This window comes from Mastomys coucha, unplaced genomic scaffold (assembly GCF_008632895.1).
Source record: "Mastomys coucha isolate ucsf_1 unplaced genomic scaffold, UCSF_Mcou_1 pScaffold14, whole genome shotgun sequence".
Lineage (NCBI taxonomy): Eukaryota > Metazoa > Chordata > Mammalia > Rodentia > Muridae > Mastomys > Mastomys coucha.
In genome coordinates, this window is record NW_022196896.1 from 100376841 (window position 1) to 100388252 (window position 11412).

General features: G+C 48.3%; 1 protein-coding gene across 2 annotated transcripts in view; it reads left to right on the forward strand.

Moving 5' to 3' along the window:
• Vil1 (villin 1) overlaps positions 1 to 11412 on the forward strand; it is a 29581-nt gene that overhangs the window by 14958 nt on the left and 3211 nt on the right. For both annotated transcript variants that reach the window (XM_031367961.1, XM_031367962.1), the window contains 7 exons: positions 1362 to 1520; positions 2400 to 2579; positions 3283 to 3428; positions 3548 to 3692; positions 4114 to 4302; positions 6211 to 6279; positions 7729 to 7869. In XM_031367961.1, the coding sequence (XP_031223821.1) occupies positions 1362 to 1520; positions 2400 to 2579; positions 3283 to 3428; positions 3548 to 3692; positions 4114 to 4302; positions 6211 to 6279; positions 7729 to 7869 (1029 nt within the window). The remainder of the gene's footprint in view (positions 1 to 1361; positions 1521 to 2399; positions 2580 to 3282; positions 3429 to 3547; positions 3693 to 4113; positions 4303 to 6210; positions 6280 to 7728; positions 7870 to 11412) is intronic.

Below are 11412 nucleotides of genomic sequence, written 5' to 3' on the forward strand. Positions count from 1 at the left end.
CAGCTCAGCTTTTCCCACCCCACCTGCAGCACATCTGCTCAGTTCTCCCCACCCCACCTGCAGCACATGAGCTCAGCTTTTCCCATCCCACCTGCAGCACATCTGCTCAGTTCTCCCCACCCCACCTGCAGCACATCTGCTCAGCTCTTCCCCACTCCTGTCATTACCCATGGGCTGAATACCGCTGAAGGTGGGAAACTCCCTCCAGCTTTCCCCATCTAGGGTTGGCTTTGTCTCTGAGATTGTTCCCTTCGGATTTCCCCATTTACAGCTCTTTCCTTTTGGTTCTGAGTCTCTTTTCTGATTCCTGTTGCCTGCTCTATGTGGCAACTCTGTGTCAGACTCATGAGTGCAGGGAGTGAGTTTATGTGGTATTTTTCTGAGGATGGAGCAGGAAGAATATAGTATGTTTGGGGTCAGGCCTACATTTGGGGTGAGCCAGGGCTGGGCTGGGGAAGGATTAGAATTGGGGCTAGGGTCCAAATCACAGTCTGTTGGGGTTAGGTTTTAGATGTGTTCAGTATAGGCTTGAAGGGATGGGTATATTATGGAACTAGCCAGGCCAGATTTGGGGATGGCTGGGATGTAGCTCAGTTGTGGAGTGCTTGCCTAACATACACAAAGCCCTGGGTTCAGTCCCCAGTCTTGCATCTAACCTGGTGTGGTAGCAAACGCCTCTAATCCTAGCACTCAGGTGGTGGAACAGGAGGATCAGAAGTTCAAGGTCAGCCTAGGCTACATAGAATATTCCAGGCCAGCCTAGGATATGTAAGAACCAGTCTAAAAAAATTATAACAATTGGGCAAGGCCTAGTGTAGATGGACACATGCTCCCAACACTCGGGAGGTAGAGGCAGGTTGATCTCTGTGAATTCCATGCTAGACTGTTCTATATAGCAAGGGCCAGGACATGTAGGGATACACTTACTGACCCCATCTCAAAAGGAAAAACATTTTCAAAAAATGGGTAGACAGAGAGATGGTTCGGCGGGTAAAAGCACTTGCTGCCAATTCTGATGTGAACCCCATCCCCGGAACCCACGTGGTGGGGGGAGGTGCAGAGGGGGGAGAACATGGCTGCAGAAAGCTTTGACCTCTCCACTTGCATCATCATGGCTGTGCATGTAGTCTCTCTCTGTAGACAAGGCTGGCCACAAACTCAACAGAAATATGCCTGCTTTTGTCTCCTGAGTGCTGAGATTAAAGGCATGTGCTACTGCCTGACTCATGCCCATACATGTAAACACACACATACACATTCTTAAACAAGTATAATAAATTTAAAATTGGGGTGGAGTATTTTGGAGTCAGAGGGATAGGGTCAAACTCAGGACCCCATTCTCCTTTCTTGCTTATTCCCAGGGTAGCCAGGCCAGCCAGGATGAAATTGCAGCCTCGGCTTATCAAGCTGTCATGCTGGACCAGAAGTACAACGATGAGCCGGTGCAGATCCGGGTCACAATGGGCAAGGAGCCGCCTCACCTCATGTCTATCTTCAAGGGGCGCATGGTGGTTTATCAGGTGCAGCCGCTGAACTGAGAGATGGCATCTGGGAGATGGGGAAGGGGCTGTATGGTGGGCGTGAGTCTGGGCCAAGCTTGTTCCTCATCGGAGAGGTCCCTTGTCATGTATAACAGAGACCGGCATGTTTGCTTTAGGGTTATAGGGAAGGAACCTTCAATGTGTACAAATGTTATTTACTCTCCTTGATCTCTGCTACATGAAAAAAAAAGGAGGGTTTTACGGGGCTAGCTTTGCCGTACCTTCCCAGTGAAATGAACTAGACAGCTCGTGCAGCTGTTCAAAGCAATGACCTCTTTGTGGTGAACCTTCTAAACGCATAGTCTTTTGCGACTTGGGAAGTGAAGCGAGATAGGACAGGAGATCACTTGTTGGGAAGGGATGGTCCTATGGCTCTGCCTAAGTGGTGAGTGACTTCCTGGCTTAGAGCACTGTGCAGTTAAATGCCAGAGATGGAAGTTGAACAGTGGGAGGCAGGGACGTGGTAAGCAGGGAACAGGCAGAGGACTCGTGGTGGGAAGGGCTTCAGAGAATCTCTAGACATTTGAGGGGGGAAACTAGCTCTCTGGAGGTAAAATGGGGGCTCACAGTGCAGGGGCACAGCTGCCCTGAGGATTTAAAGAAGGAAAGAAAAAGAGAACACAAAGAGAGTTTGTGTCTTCATTTCGAATTTCATGGGCCTTTAAGGGCCAGCAGAGTACCTGGGCTTTATATCAAAGTAGTGGAGAGCCACTGAAAACCTTTGAGCAGTTGAGTGCCAAGATCCAAGCTGTCTTTGGGTAGGCTCTTCATCCCTTCCCCTGCCCTGGGTGCTTGTCACGTCATTGAGTCTTCTTCACACTTGTCCCTGTCTTCCCGCCTTCCCCTTATGGCCCGCAGGGAGGCACCTCCCGAAAGAACAACTTGGAGCCCGAGCCCTCTACGAGGCTGTTTCAGGTCCGAGGGACCAGTGCTGATAACACCAAGGCTTTTGAGGTTACAGCCCGGGCCACCTCCCTCAACTCCAATGATGTCTTCATACTCAAGACTCCATCCTGCTGCTACCTGTGGTGTGGGAAGGTGTGTGAGGGGCCACAGGCCTCCCATCTCCAATGGGCCCTAAGAACCCCTCAGTCACAGAACAGACCAGGACAAAGATGGAAGACTTCTGGGTGATCAGGTCCCACTCACAGGTCCACTGTGGAAGCCTAAGACATTCTCCCTTGCATAGCTCTGGTCTTTCTGTGCCTCTCTGAGTCTCTCAGACTGTGTCAGAAACAGCCTGTCTTGTTCCTTTCATGTGAGGTATTCCTCAGCAGGTACTCCCCTGTCTCCACTTGCTCCCTACCTGTGTCTCCTGTCCCTCTCTTACTCTGAGGGTTGTGCATTCCCTCATCATCTCTGCTAGTTTTTAGACTGTTAAGGATAGACGAAAGCAAGAACTGTACCTCGACCGGGCGGTGGTGGTGCACACCTTTAATCCCAGCACTTGGGAGGCAGAGGCAGAGGCAGGTGGATCTCTGAGTTTGAGGCCAGCCTGGTCTACAGAGTGAGTTCTAGGACAGCCAGAGAAACCCTGTCTCGAAAATGCAAAAAAAAAAAAAAAAAAAAAAAAAAAAAAAAAAAAAAAAAAAAAAAGAACTGTCCCTCATGGTGAGCCTGGAGCCCTGATCAGAAAGGGCCCTCTCAGACCCAGGAGGTCCAACTGAATGTAGCAGAAGGGTGAGATGGTAGGTGGCACCAAGGAGGCTCTTCCTAGCATGATTGACCTCTCGTTTCCCAGGGCTGCAGTGGGGATGAACGGGAGATGGCCAAGATGGTTGCTGATACCATCTCTCGAACAGAGAAACAAGTGGTGGTAGAGGGGCAGGAGCCAGCCAACTTCTGGATGGCTCTGGGCGGGAAGGCACCCTACGCCAACTCCAAGAGGTACCTACAGTCCCAGCATCTCCTTCCCTGCCCCCCACTCTATGTGAGAGACCTTCTAAGTCTTCAGTGCTTGCGTCTCTCAAGTCTCCATCCAACATCTCCCTCTGCCCATTCTCCAGGCTGCAGGAGGCAAACCAAGTCATCACTCCTCGGCTCTTCGAGTGCTCCAACCAGACAGGGCGTTTTCTGGCCACAGAGATCTTTGACTTTAATCAGGATGACCTGGAAGAGGAGGATGTGTTCCTATTGGATGTCTGGGACCAGGTAGGACAGGAGATCTGGGGACTATCCTTCCTCACCTTGGCTCCTTACCATTAAGAGATCCCAGAAGCTTTAGGGTAGGGGGTGGGGCATTCTTTTTTATGAAGGAGGAGGGAGAAGCAGAGGGACATCCCACAACTTATTTCCCATAGAAGCAGGAACGTTGCCAGGCATCTTGGGCTCTGTGGCAGGGGAGTACCACATATTCACGAGCTGTCTAAGGAGCCAGCATGTGACCAGCCTCATTTCCCGATGTAAAGTCAAGGCCAAATTAGGCCTTGCTCAAGGTCATTAGCTGAGCAGTGACGGGTCTTCCTAGCTGGGCATCAGGGATGAGCCAAGGCAGAACCTGAAGGAAGGCATGGAGAATGCCCAAGCTGATCACCTCGCAGGAAGGACTGAGGGACTGTGGGGCTCTCCACAGGTCTTCTTCTGGATAGGGAAGCACGCCAACGAGGAAGAGAAGAAGGCTGCAGCTACAACTGTACAGGAATACCTCAAGACCCACCCTGGGAACCGAGACCCCGAGACCCCTATCATTGTGGTGAAGCAGGGACACGAGCCCCCCACCTTCACAGGCTGGTTCATGGCTTGGGATCCCTTCAAATGGAGTGTGAGTAGCTACTCCAGCCAGTCCTCAGGACTCAGTACACCCTTCCTCCAAGTAGTTTCATGGCACATCACAAAAGGAGGCCCTGGTCCAGATCCTACCAGCATAAAATAGGAAGTAAGGTTGCAGTGAGACCAGTAAGCTCCATGGGGAAGGAGAGGAAAGGATTTTTTTTTTTTTAAATAGTGGTCAAGTATGATGGTATAAGCCTTTGGGATGTAGAGGCAGGAGAAGAAGAAGTTTAAGACCATCCTTGGCTACAAAGCAAGTTTGGGGACAGCCTGGGCTAGCTGAAATCCTGTCTTTGTTGTTGTTGTTGTTGTTGTTGTTTTTCGCACAGGGTTTCTTTGCATAGCCCTGGCTGTCCTGGAACTCATTTTGTAAATCAGGCTGGCCTCCAACTCACAGAGATCCTCCTGCCTCAGCCTCCAGAGTGCTGGGATTAGAGGTGTATGTCACCATCTCTGGAATAAGACCTTGTTTTAACAACTCACCAATAAAACAAAATACCTAAGGCTTGTAGGCACAGTGGATGAGGCATGCCTGTGTTCCTAGAACTTGAAAACGGAGGTAGAAGGGTTTCAAGTTGGAGGCCAGCCAAAAAAACATAGCCAAAACAAAAACAAAAACACACACAAAAAAAACCCCAAAACAAAAAATCAACCAGCCAAACAGAACCCAAGGCTGTAGCTTAGTGGCACAATGCTTGCTGAGCATGAACAAAGCCCTGGCATTCCCTTTCCCCTCACATACACAGAAGGCAGGGGGTAATTCTAGTGCCGTTTTTTGGTTTTGGTTTTTTGCTATGCAAAGCTGTCGGAAATTGATCAGAATTAAAATTCAGGACCCAGTTCTTTACTGTGCGTAGGTGTGCTCAGCAGCGGTAGGTTATCTTTGACAGCACATGTGTGTGAGGATTGTAGTCGAGGATAGTCCTTCCTTAGGAACTTGGTTAAGGCTACCCTGGAGGGTCGTCAATACCAGCACACTGCTGCTCTAAAGGACAGACAAACTCTCCCTGGCTCTAAACCCTAAGCAAAGTGGGTGACCCATGTGTTCCTTACTGGGGGACAGTGCATCAGGCCTCCAGGGGCACCCATTTCCCTGCCTCCCGCTCCCGGCCCTGGCTTGTGGCTCTGGATGTGTGAAATTGGCAGAGCAGAGGAGTTAGGGCAGAGAGGGTCCTCTGTTTCCACTTTCTGAGAAGCTAAGAGGTTGCGGTTACACACAGGCAAGCTGCTGTACCTACTGGGCTTCATGTGAGTGCTGGGGATCTGAACCCTACTCCTCATGCTTGGGAGGCAAGCATCCTTTATCCCCCGAGCCTCACAGTCATTCCAATGCTTAGCAGGTCAGATGTGCGCCTCCCCTCCCCTCAAGTCTCTGCTTCCTTCTCTACCTCATTCATCCCTTCAGGAAGCATAATTCACGCAGGGAGTTCTGATGTGTCACTCTGGGTGTTAGGCTCTGGGGCTGTGTATCGAGGAGGCTCCTAAAACTATCTCCCCCCTCCCCTGTCCTCTGCTGGGGCTCCCCTTAAGTGTACCCGATCCCCCAAGTTTCCGAGTCCATTCAGATAGGCAAGTATGTCAGCAATGCCTGTGGCTCTTTGCACAGGCCTCACAAAGGATCACAGAAGCACATAACTCTATTGCCCTATCCAGCTGAGCAAGGACAGCATAATCAGCTTGCCCTGCCCCTTTCTGATGTGAGCTGCTTTGGCTGTACTCTCTCCATCTGATCTCCATCACCATTAGGACTACCTTGCTCATCTGCTTACTCTTGAGCTGCTCCCTGCTTATCTCCCCCAGGGCCCTGGTTCCAGATCAATCTCTTTCTAATCTCGAAAGAAAACAGCCATTTATTTCCTCTGCTGACCGGGTCTGATCTGTTACATACTTTTATTTGCAGAACACCAAATCCTATGATGACCTTAAGGCAGAGCTGGGAAACTCTGGGGACTGGAGCCAGATTGCTGATGTAAGTACGGTGGCATGGCTGGCTCTGATAGGTGCTCCTATCCGAGGGAGCTGACATATTCAGCATCTTATACGCCTCCCTTTTCTTGTGGAAGTCCTTGCTGTGTAGCATATAACTCCATTTCATAGTGAAATGGAAGTCCCCATTTTTTTTTTTAAACCAACCATGAGGCAGCATATTAAAATGCAGATATTTTTTTTTTTCTTGGCATAGTGGTGTGTGATTATAATTGCAGAACTGAGGAAGCAGAGGCAGGAGGACTATGCAGAAATACAGAGACTTAAAACAGACAAACAAAAACAAACAAACAAACAAACCAAAACCAGAAACGAAGCAAATGTCAAGGCTCCATTTTGAGTTGGCTCCTAGGAACATTCATGGATTTACTTGTCCACTGTGTGTGTTCTCTCGTGTGTGGAGGGCAGAGGCTGATGTGCAGTGTCTTTCCTGACTGGGCTCCACTTTATTCACCAAGGCAGGGTATTTTGCAAACCCAGGGCCTTCCAGTTGAGCTGGTCTAGTGGCTGGCTTGCCTCTGGGATCCCTGTCTTGGCTTCTGAAGTGTGCTATTTATTCCAGGTGGACTGCTACTCACCATGGCTTGTGCGTGTGTGACAGGGGTCCACACGTCAGGCCCTAATGCTCACACAGCAAGTATCTATCCTTTGAGCCATCTCCTTCAGCTCCAGGTTCTGCGTGCTTTAAATGAAAAGCATGATGAACTTAAGCCATGGCCTACTTGCCCTTGGGGAAAAAGTGACGTCTTTAGGCACCATCGTTAAGAACATTTCTCCAGGCAGAATGATTTGTGACTCCTTCAGTCTCTCTGTCACTTATTAGAGATGTGTTTAGCATGTGGGCTTGTAGATATGAGGCTGTGAACTCCAAGCTGTCCTTCGAGAAGGTCACAGGCCCACAGAAGAAACAAGACAGGGCCAGCTCTTCAGAAACACAATCAGAACCCGAGAGCAACTTCTCAAGCATGTGAGGGTAATCCTCCAATCACAGGCTGATTACATTGTGGCGCTTAGCTCTTTCTGGTGGACAGTGCAGTGTTTAAAAAGAAAAGCTGGCCTGAGGCTGAGTGATGAATTTATAGATGACACTTTTACAACAGCTATGAGAGAAAGGGTTGCAAATGTCGTAGATAAATTAGATGTCACATTCCAGGGGGAAGCCATGGAGAAGTTAGTCATTGGTCAAATAGTCAACTTTTCCCACTTGACTTAGGTTAGATGCAGGGCACTATAGGCTATCACATTAGCTTTTGGATCCAACTCAGGAAGATGTGTTCATTCTGAGTGGGTATGGCTCTGTCTGTCTCTGTTTCTATGTCTCTATGTCTCTGTGTGTGCAAGACGGGAAGGAGAGAACCATAGAACAAAGAGCACAGAAGCACAGGATAGCCACACGGCTGCTGGAGTAACCTGGGGTTGCCTTCTTTCCTAGGAGGTTATGAGCCCGAAAGTAGACATTTTCACTGCCAATACCAGCTTCAGTTCTGGGCCCCTGCCCATCTTCCCCTTGGAGCAGCTGGTAAACAAGCCTGTGGAGGATCTCCCTGAGGGTGTGGACCCCAGCAGGAAGGAGGTGAGTCGGGTACCTCCCCCCAGCAGGACAAGGACTGGTCCACTTTATTGGAAAACGTAGTGACCTCAGACTGTGCCCCACAGAGGACTGGGTACTGGGGATTTCTTGGTGAACCAAACACCTTCATAGGAGTCCTATGTCTCTGGGAGCAGCCTATAGAAGTCCAATTACACTGCTCATTGTGTGTGTGTGTGTGTGTGTGTGTGTGTGTGTGTGTGTATGTTTGTGTGTCATTATGAGTCAGAGATCACTTTCTCAAAGTTTATAGGAACCCCAATTATGGGAGCAAAGTGAGTTTTTCTTGAAGAAGAAGCAGTAAGTGCAAAAGGCAAGAGGCTCAGGGAGTGAGCACAGGAGCTGGGACACACACTGGTGAGACGGGCTAAGCTGGGCGTGCCTTCAGGGACCTAATGTGTCTGAAGCAATGGAGGCTAAGTATCCATCTCTTAAAGCTTAAATTAAAAAATTGTTAGAGGGGGCTAGAGAGATGTCTTAGCAGTTAAGAACACTGACTGCTCTTCCAGAGGTCCTGAGTTCAATTCCAGCAACCCTGTGGTGGCTCACAACCATCTGTAATGGGATCTGATGCTTTCTTCTGGTGGGTCTAAAGACAGCTACAGTGTACTTATATACATAAAATAAATAAATGAATATAAAATTTTGTTAGAGATAGGGTCTCACTTTGTAGACCTGGCTGAATAGGAACTTGCTATGTAGACTAAGCTGGCCTTGAGCTTGCAGTAATCCTCCTGTTTCTGTCTATAATATGCATTACTAAATCTATTTTTTTGTTTGTTTGCTTGTTTTTCTTTTCTTTTTTTAAAGATTTATTTTTTATTTATTTTATGTGTATGAGTACACTGTAGCTGTACAGACGGCCGTGAGCTATCGTGTGTGGCTGTTGTTGAACTCAGGACCTTTGCTGGCCCTGCTGGCTCCACTCGCTCCAGAGTAATTTACTGCAGCTGTCTCCCGACACACCAGAGAAGGTGGAACCGATCTCATTATGGGTGGTTGTGAGCCACCATGTGGTTGCTGGGATCCGAACTCAGGACCTTCAGAAGAGCAATCAGTGCTCTTACCCGCTGAGCCATCTCACCAGCCCCCTGTTTGCTTGTTTTTTTGAGACAGACTTTCTCTGTATAGCCCTGGCTATCCTGGAACTCACTCTGTAGACCAGGCTGGTCTCGAACTCAGAAATCTGCCTGCCTCTGCCTCCCAAGTGCTGGGATTAAAGCTGTGTGCCATTATGCCTGTTTTTTTTATTTAAAATAAGACTTTTAATTATTTGTATGAGTGTGTGTGCATGTGTGCATGTAGGTGCAGGCACCTGTGGAGGCTAGAGGCATCGGATCCCCTGGAGTTTGGAGTGTGATTGTGAGCTGCCCAGTGTAACTACTGGGAATTGAACCCAGATCCTCTGCAAAAACAGTTTGTGCTCTTAACCACGGAGCCATCTCTCCAGCTTTTGGTGGTTTATTGTGTTTGTTTGTTGTTGTTGTTTTACTCTTTCTTTTTTTTTGAGGGAGGGTCTCATGTAGCACAGGCTAGCTTCAAATTTGGAGGATGATTTGAACTTCTATTTCTCTTGTCTTTGTTCCCCAAACAATGATGAAAGGCTTTTGTCATCAACGTCAGGACTCAGACTTCACTTTTAAAAGCTCTTTAGGCTGCACAGTGAAAAATAAGATGAACAGATGGCAAAGTGCAGGCAGAAGACCTATCAGGAGACCAATTGCTAGGATGGAGAAGAACGGGGAGCCCAAAGTATGTGGTGGCTAAAGGAGAGGGCTCTGCAAGCTTAGGGGGGTGACACTGATACATTACTGGATCAGGACTATGAAGCAGGGAAATTTGTGTCACTCCCAGGATAGAAACCCTAGACCAAACTAAGCTCAGTGTTTCTCTGTCATTCAAAGCAATGGCTCTCACCTTTCCTAACTCCTTGAACACAGTTCCTTATGTTGTGGTGACTCCCAGCCATAAAATGCTTTCACTGCCACTTCCTTGCTGATATGGATTGTAATGTAAACATCTGACATGGGACCCCTGTGAAAGAACCTGCTAGTTTGGTGTACACTGCAGTGAACAATAAGAGACTCTGTTTCCAACAAGGCGAAAGGTTAAGGCCAACACCAAGGTTGTCCTCTGTCACACACACCTTTGCAGGTGTGTGCTTATACCAACACATGTTGTCTATATAAAACCATATTTTGAGCTGGGCATGGTGGCTTACACCTGTAATTCAAGTACTTAAGAGGCAGAGGCAGGAGGTTCATTGCAAGTTTAAAGGCAAGCCCTTCCTGCCTTTTGCCTCAAAAGGCATCATTCATGTACTGTCCCCTGGCTTCTCCCATCATGCACTGTCCTCTGGCTTCTCCCCGTGGGTCTAGAAAGCAAGGAGGCACCTATGTCCTTTTTTCCTTTCCTTTCCTTTTCTTTTTTTTTAAAGATTTATTTATTATATGTAAGTACACTGTAGCTATCTTCAGACACCCCAGAAGAGGGCATCAGATCTCATTACAGATGGTTGTGAGCCACCATGTGGTTGCTGGGAATTGAACTCAGAACCTCTGGAAGAGCAGTCAATGCTCTTAACTGCTGAGCCATCTCTTCAGCCCTTTTTTTGTTTGTTTTTCGAGACAGGGTTTCTCTGAGTAGCCCTGGCTGGCCTCGAACTCAGAAATCTGCCTGCCTCTGCCTCCCAAGTGCTGGGATCAAAGGCGTGTGCCACGCCCGGCAGTGCCTATGTCCTCACTGTAGCTCTAGGATGCCCAGAAGCTTGTTTCATCTTCTGGTGTACAGAAGTTTTCAAACGGTGGGGCATGGTGACACACACTCAGCACTTGGGAAAGCTGAGGCAGGAGGATCATTTCTAGTTTGAGCCTAGCCTGAGCTACTTAGTGAATTTAAGATCAGCCCGGGCTATATACAGACTCAAGTCTGTATCTACCATCTCATTTTACAGTCAAGAAAACCATTAACTAGGGCTGGGAAGATGGCTCAGTCCCTAAGTGCTTGTTGTGAACTCTGAGGCCCTGAGCTGCACCTCTAGTACCTATATCAAATGCCATCTATGGGGCTGGAGGCATGACTTAAATAAAGTGCCAGGGGACCCAGGCTTGGCTCCCAGTACTCACATGGTGGTTGTCAACTATCCTTAATTCCAGTTCTAGGGGATTTGATGCCTCATAACTTATGTGGTACTGCATGAATGTTCCCATACATACACGTACAAAAAACATAAACAAATACATCTAAGAAAAAAAAAAATCGGGGTGTTGGTGTACACCTTTAATCCCAGCACTCAGGAAGCAGAAGCAGGTGAATTGCTGAGTTGGAGGCCAGCTTGGTCTACAGAATAAGTTCTAGGACAGGCAAGACTGAGAAACCTTGTCTGAGAAACAAAAACAAACAAGCAAACAAACAAACAAAGGCAGGCATGGTGACTCATGCTTTTAATTCTAGTTCTGGCGAAATAGACAAGGGGGGGAGGGCTAGGGTGGGGAATCCCTGGAGCTTGTGCACGCGCGCGCATACACA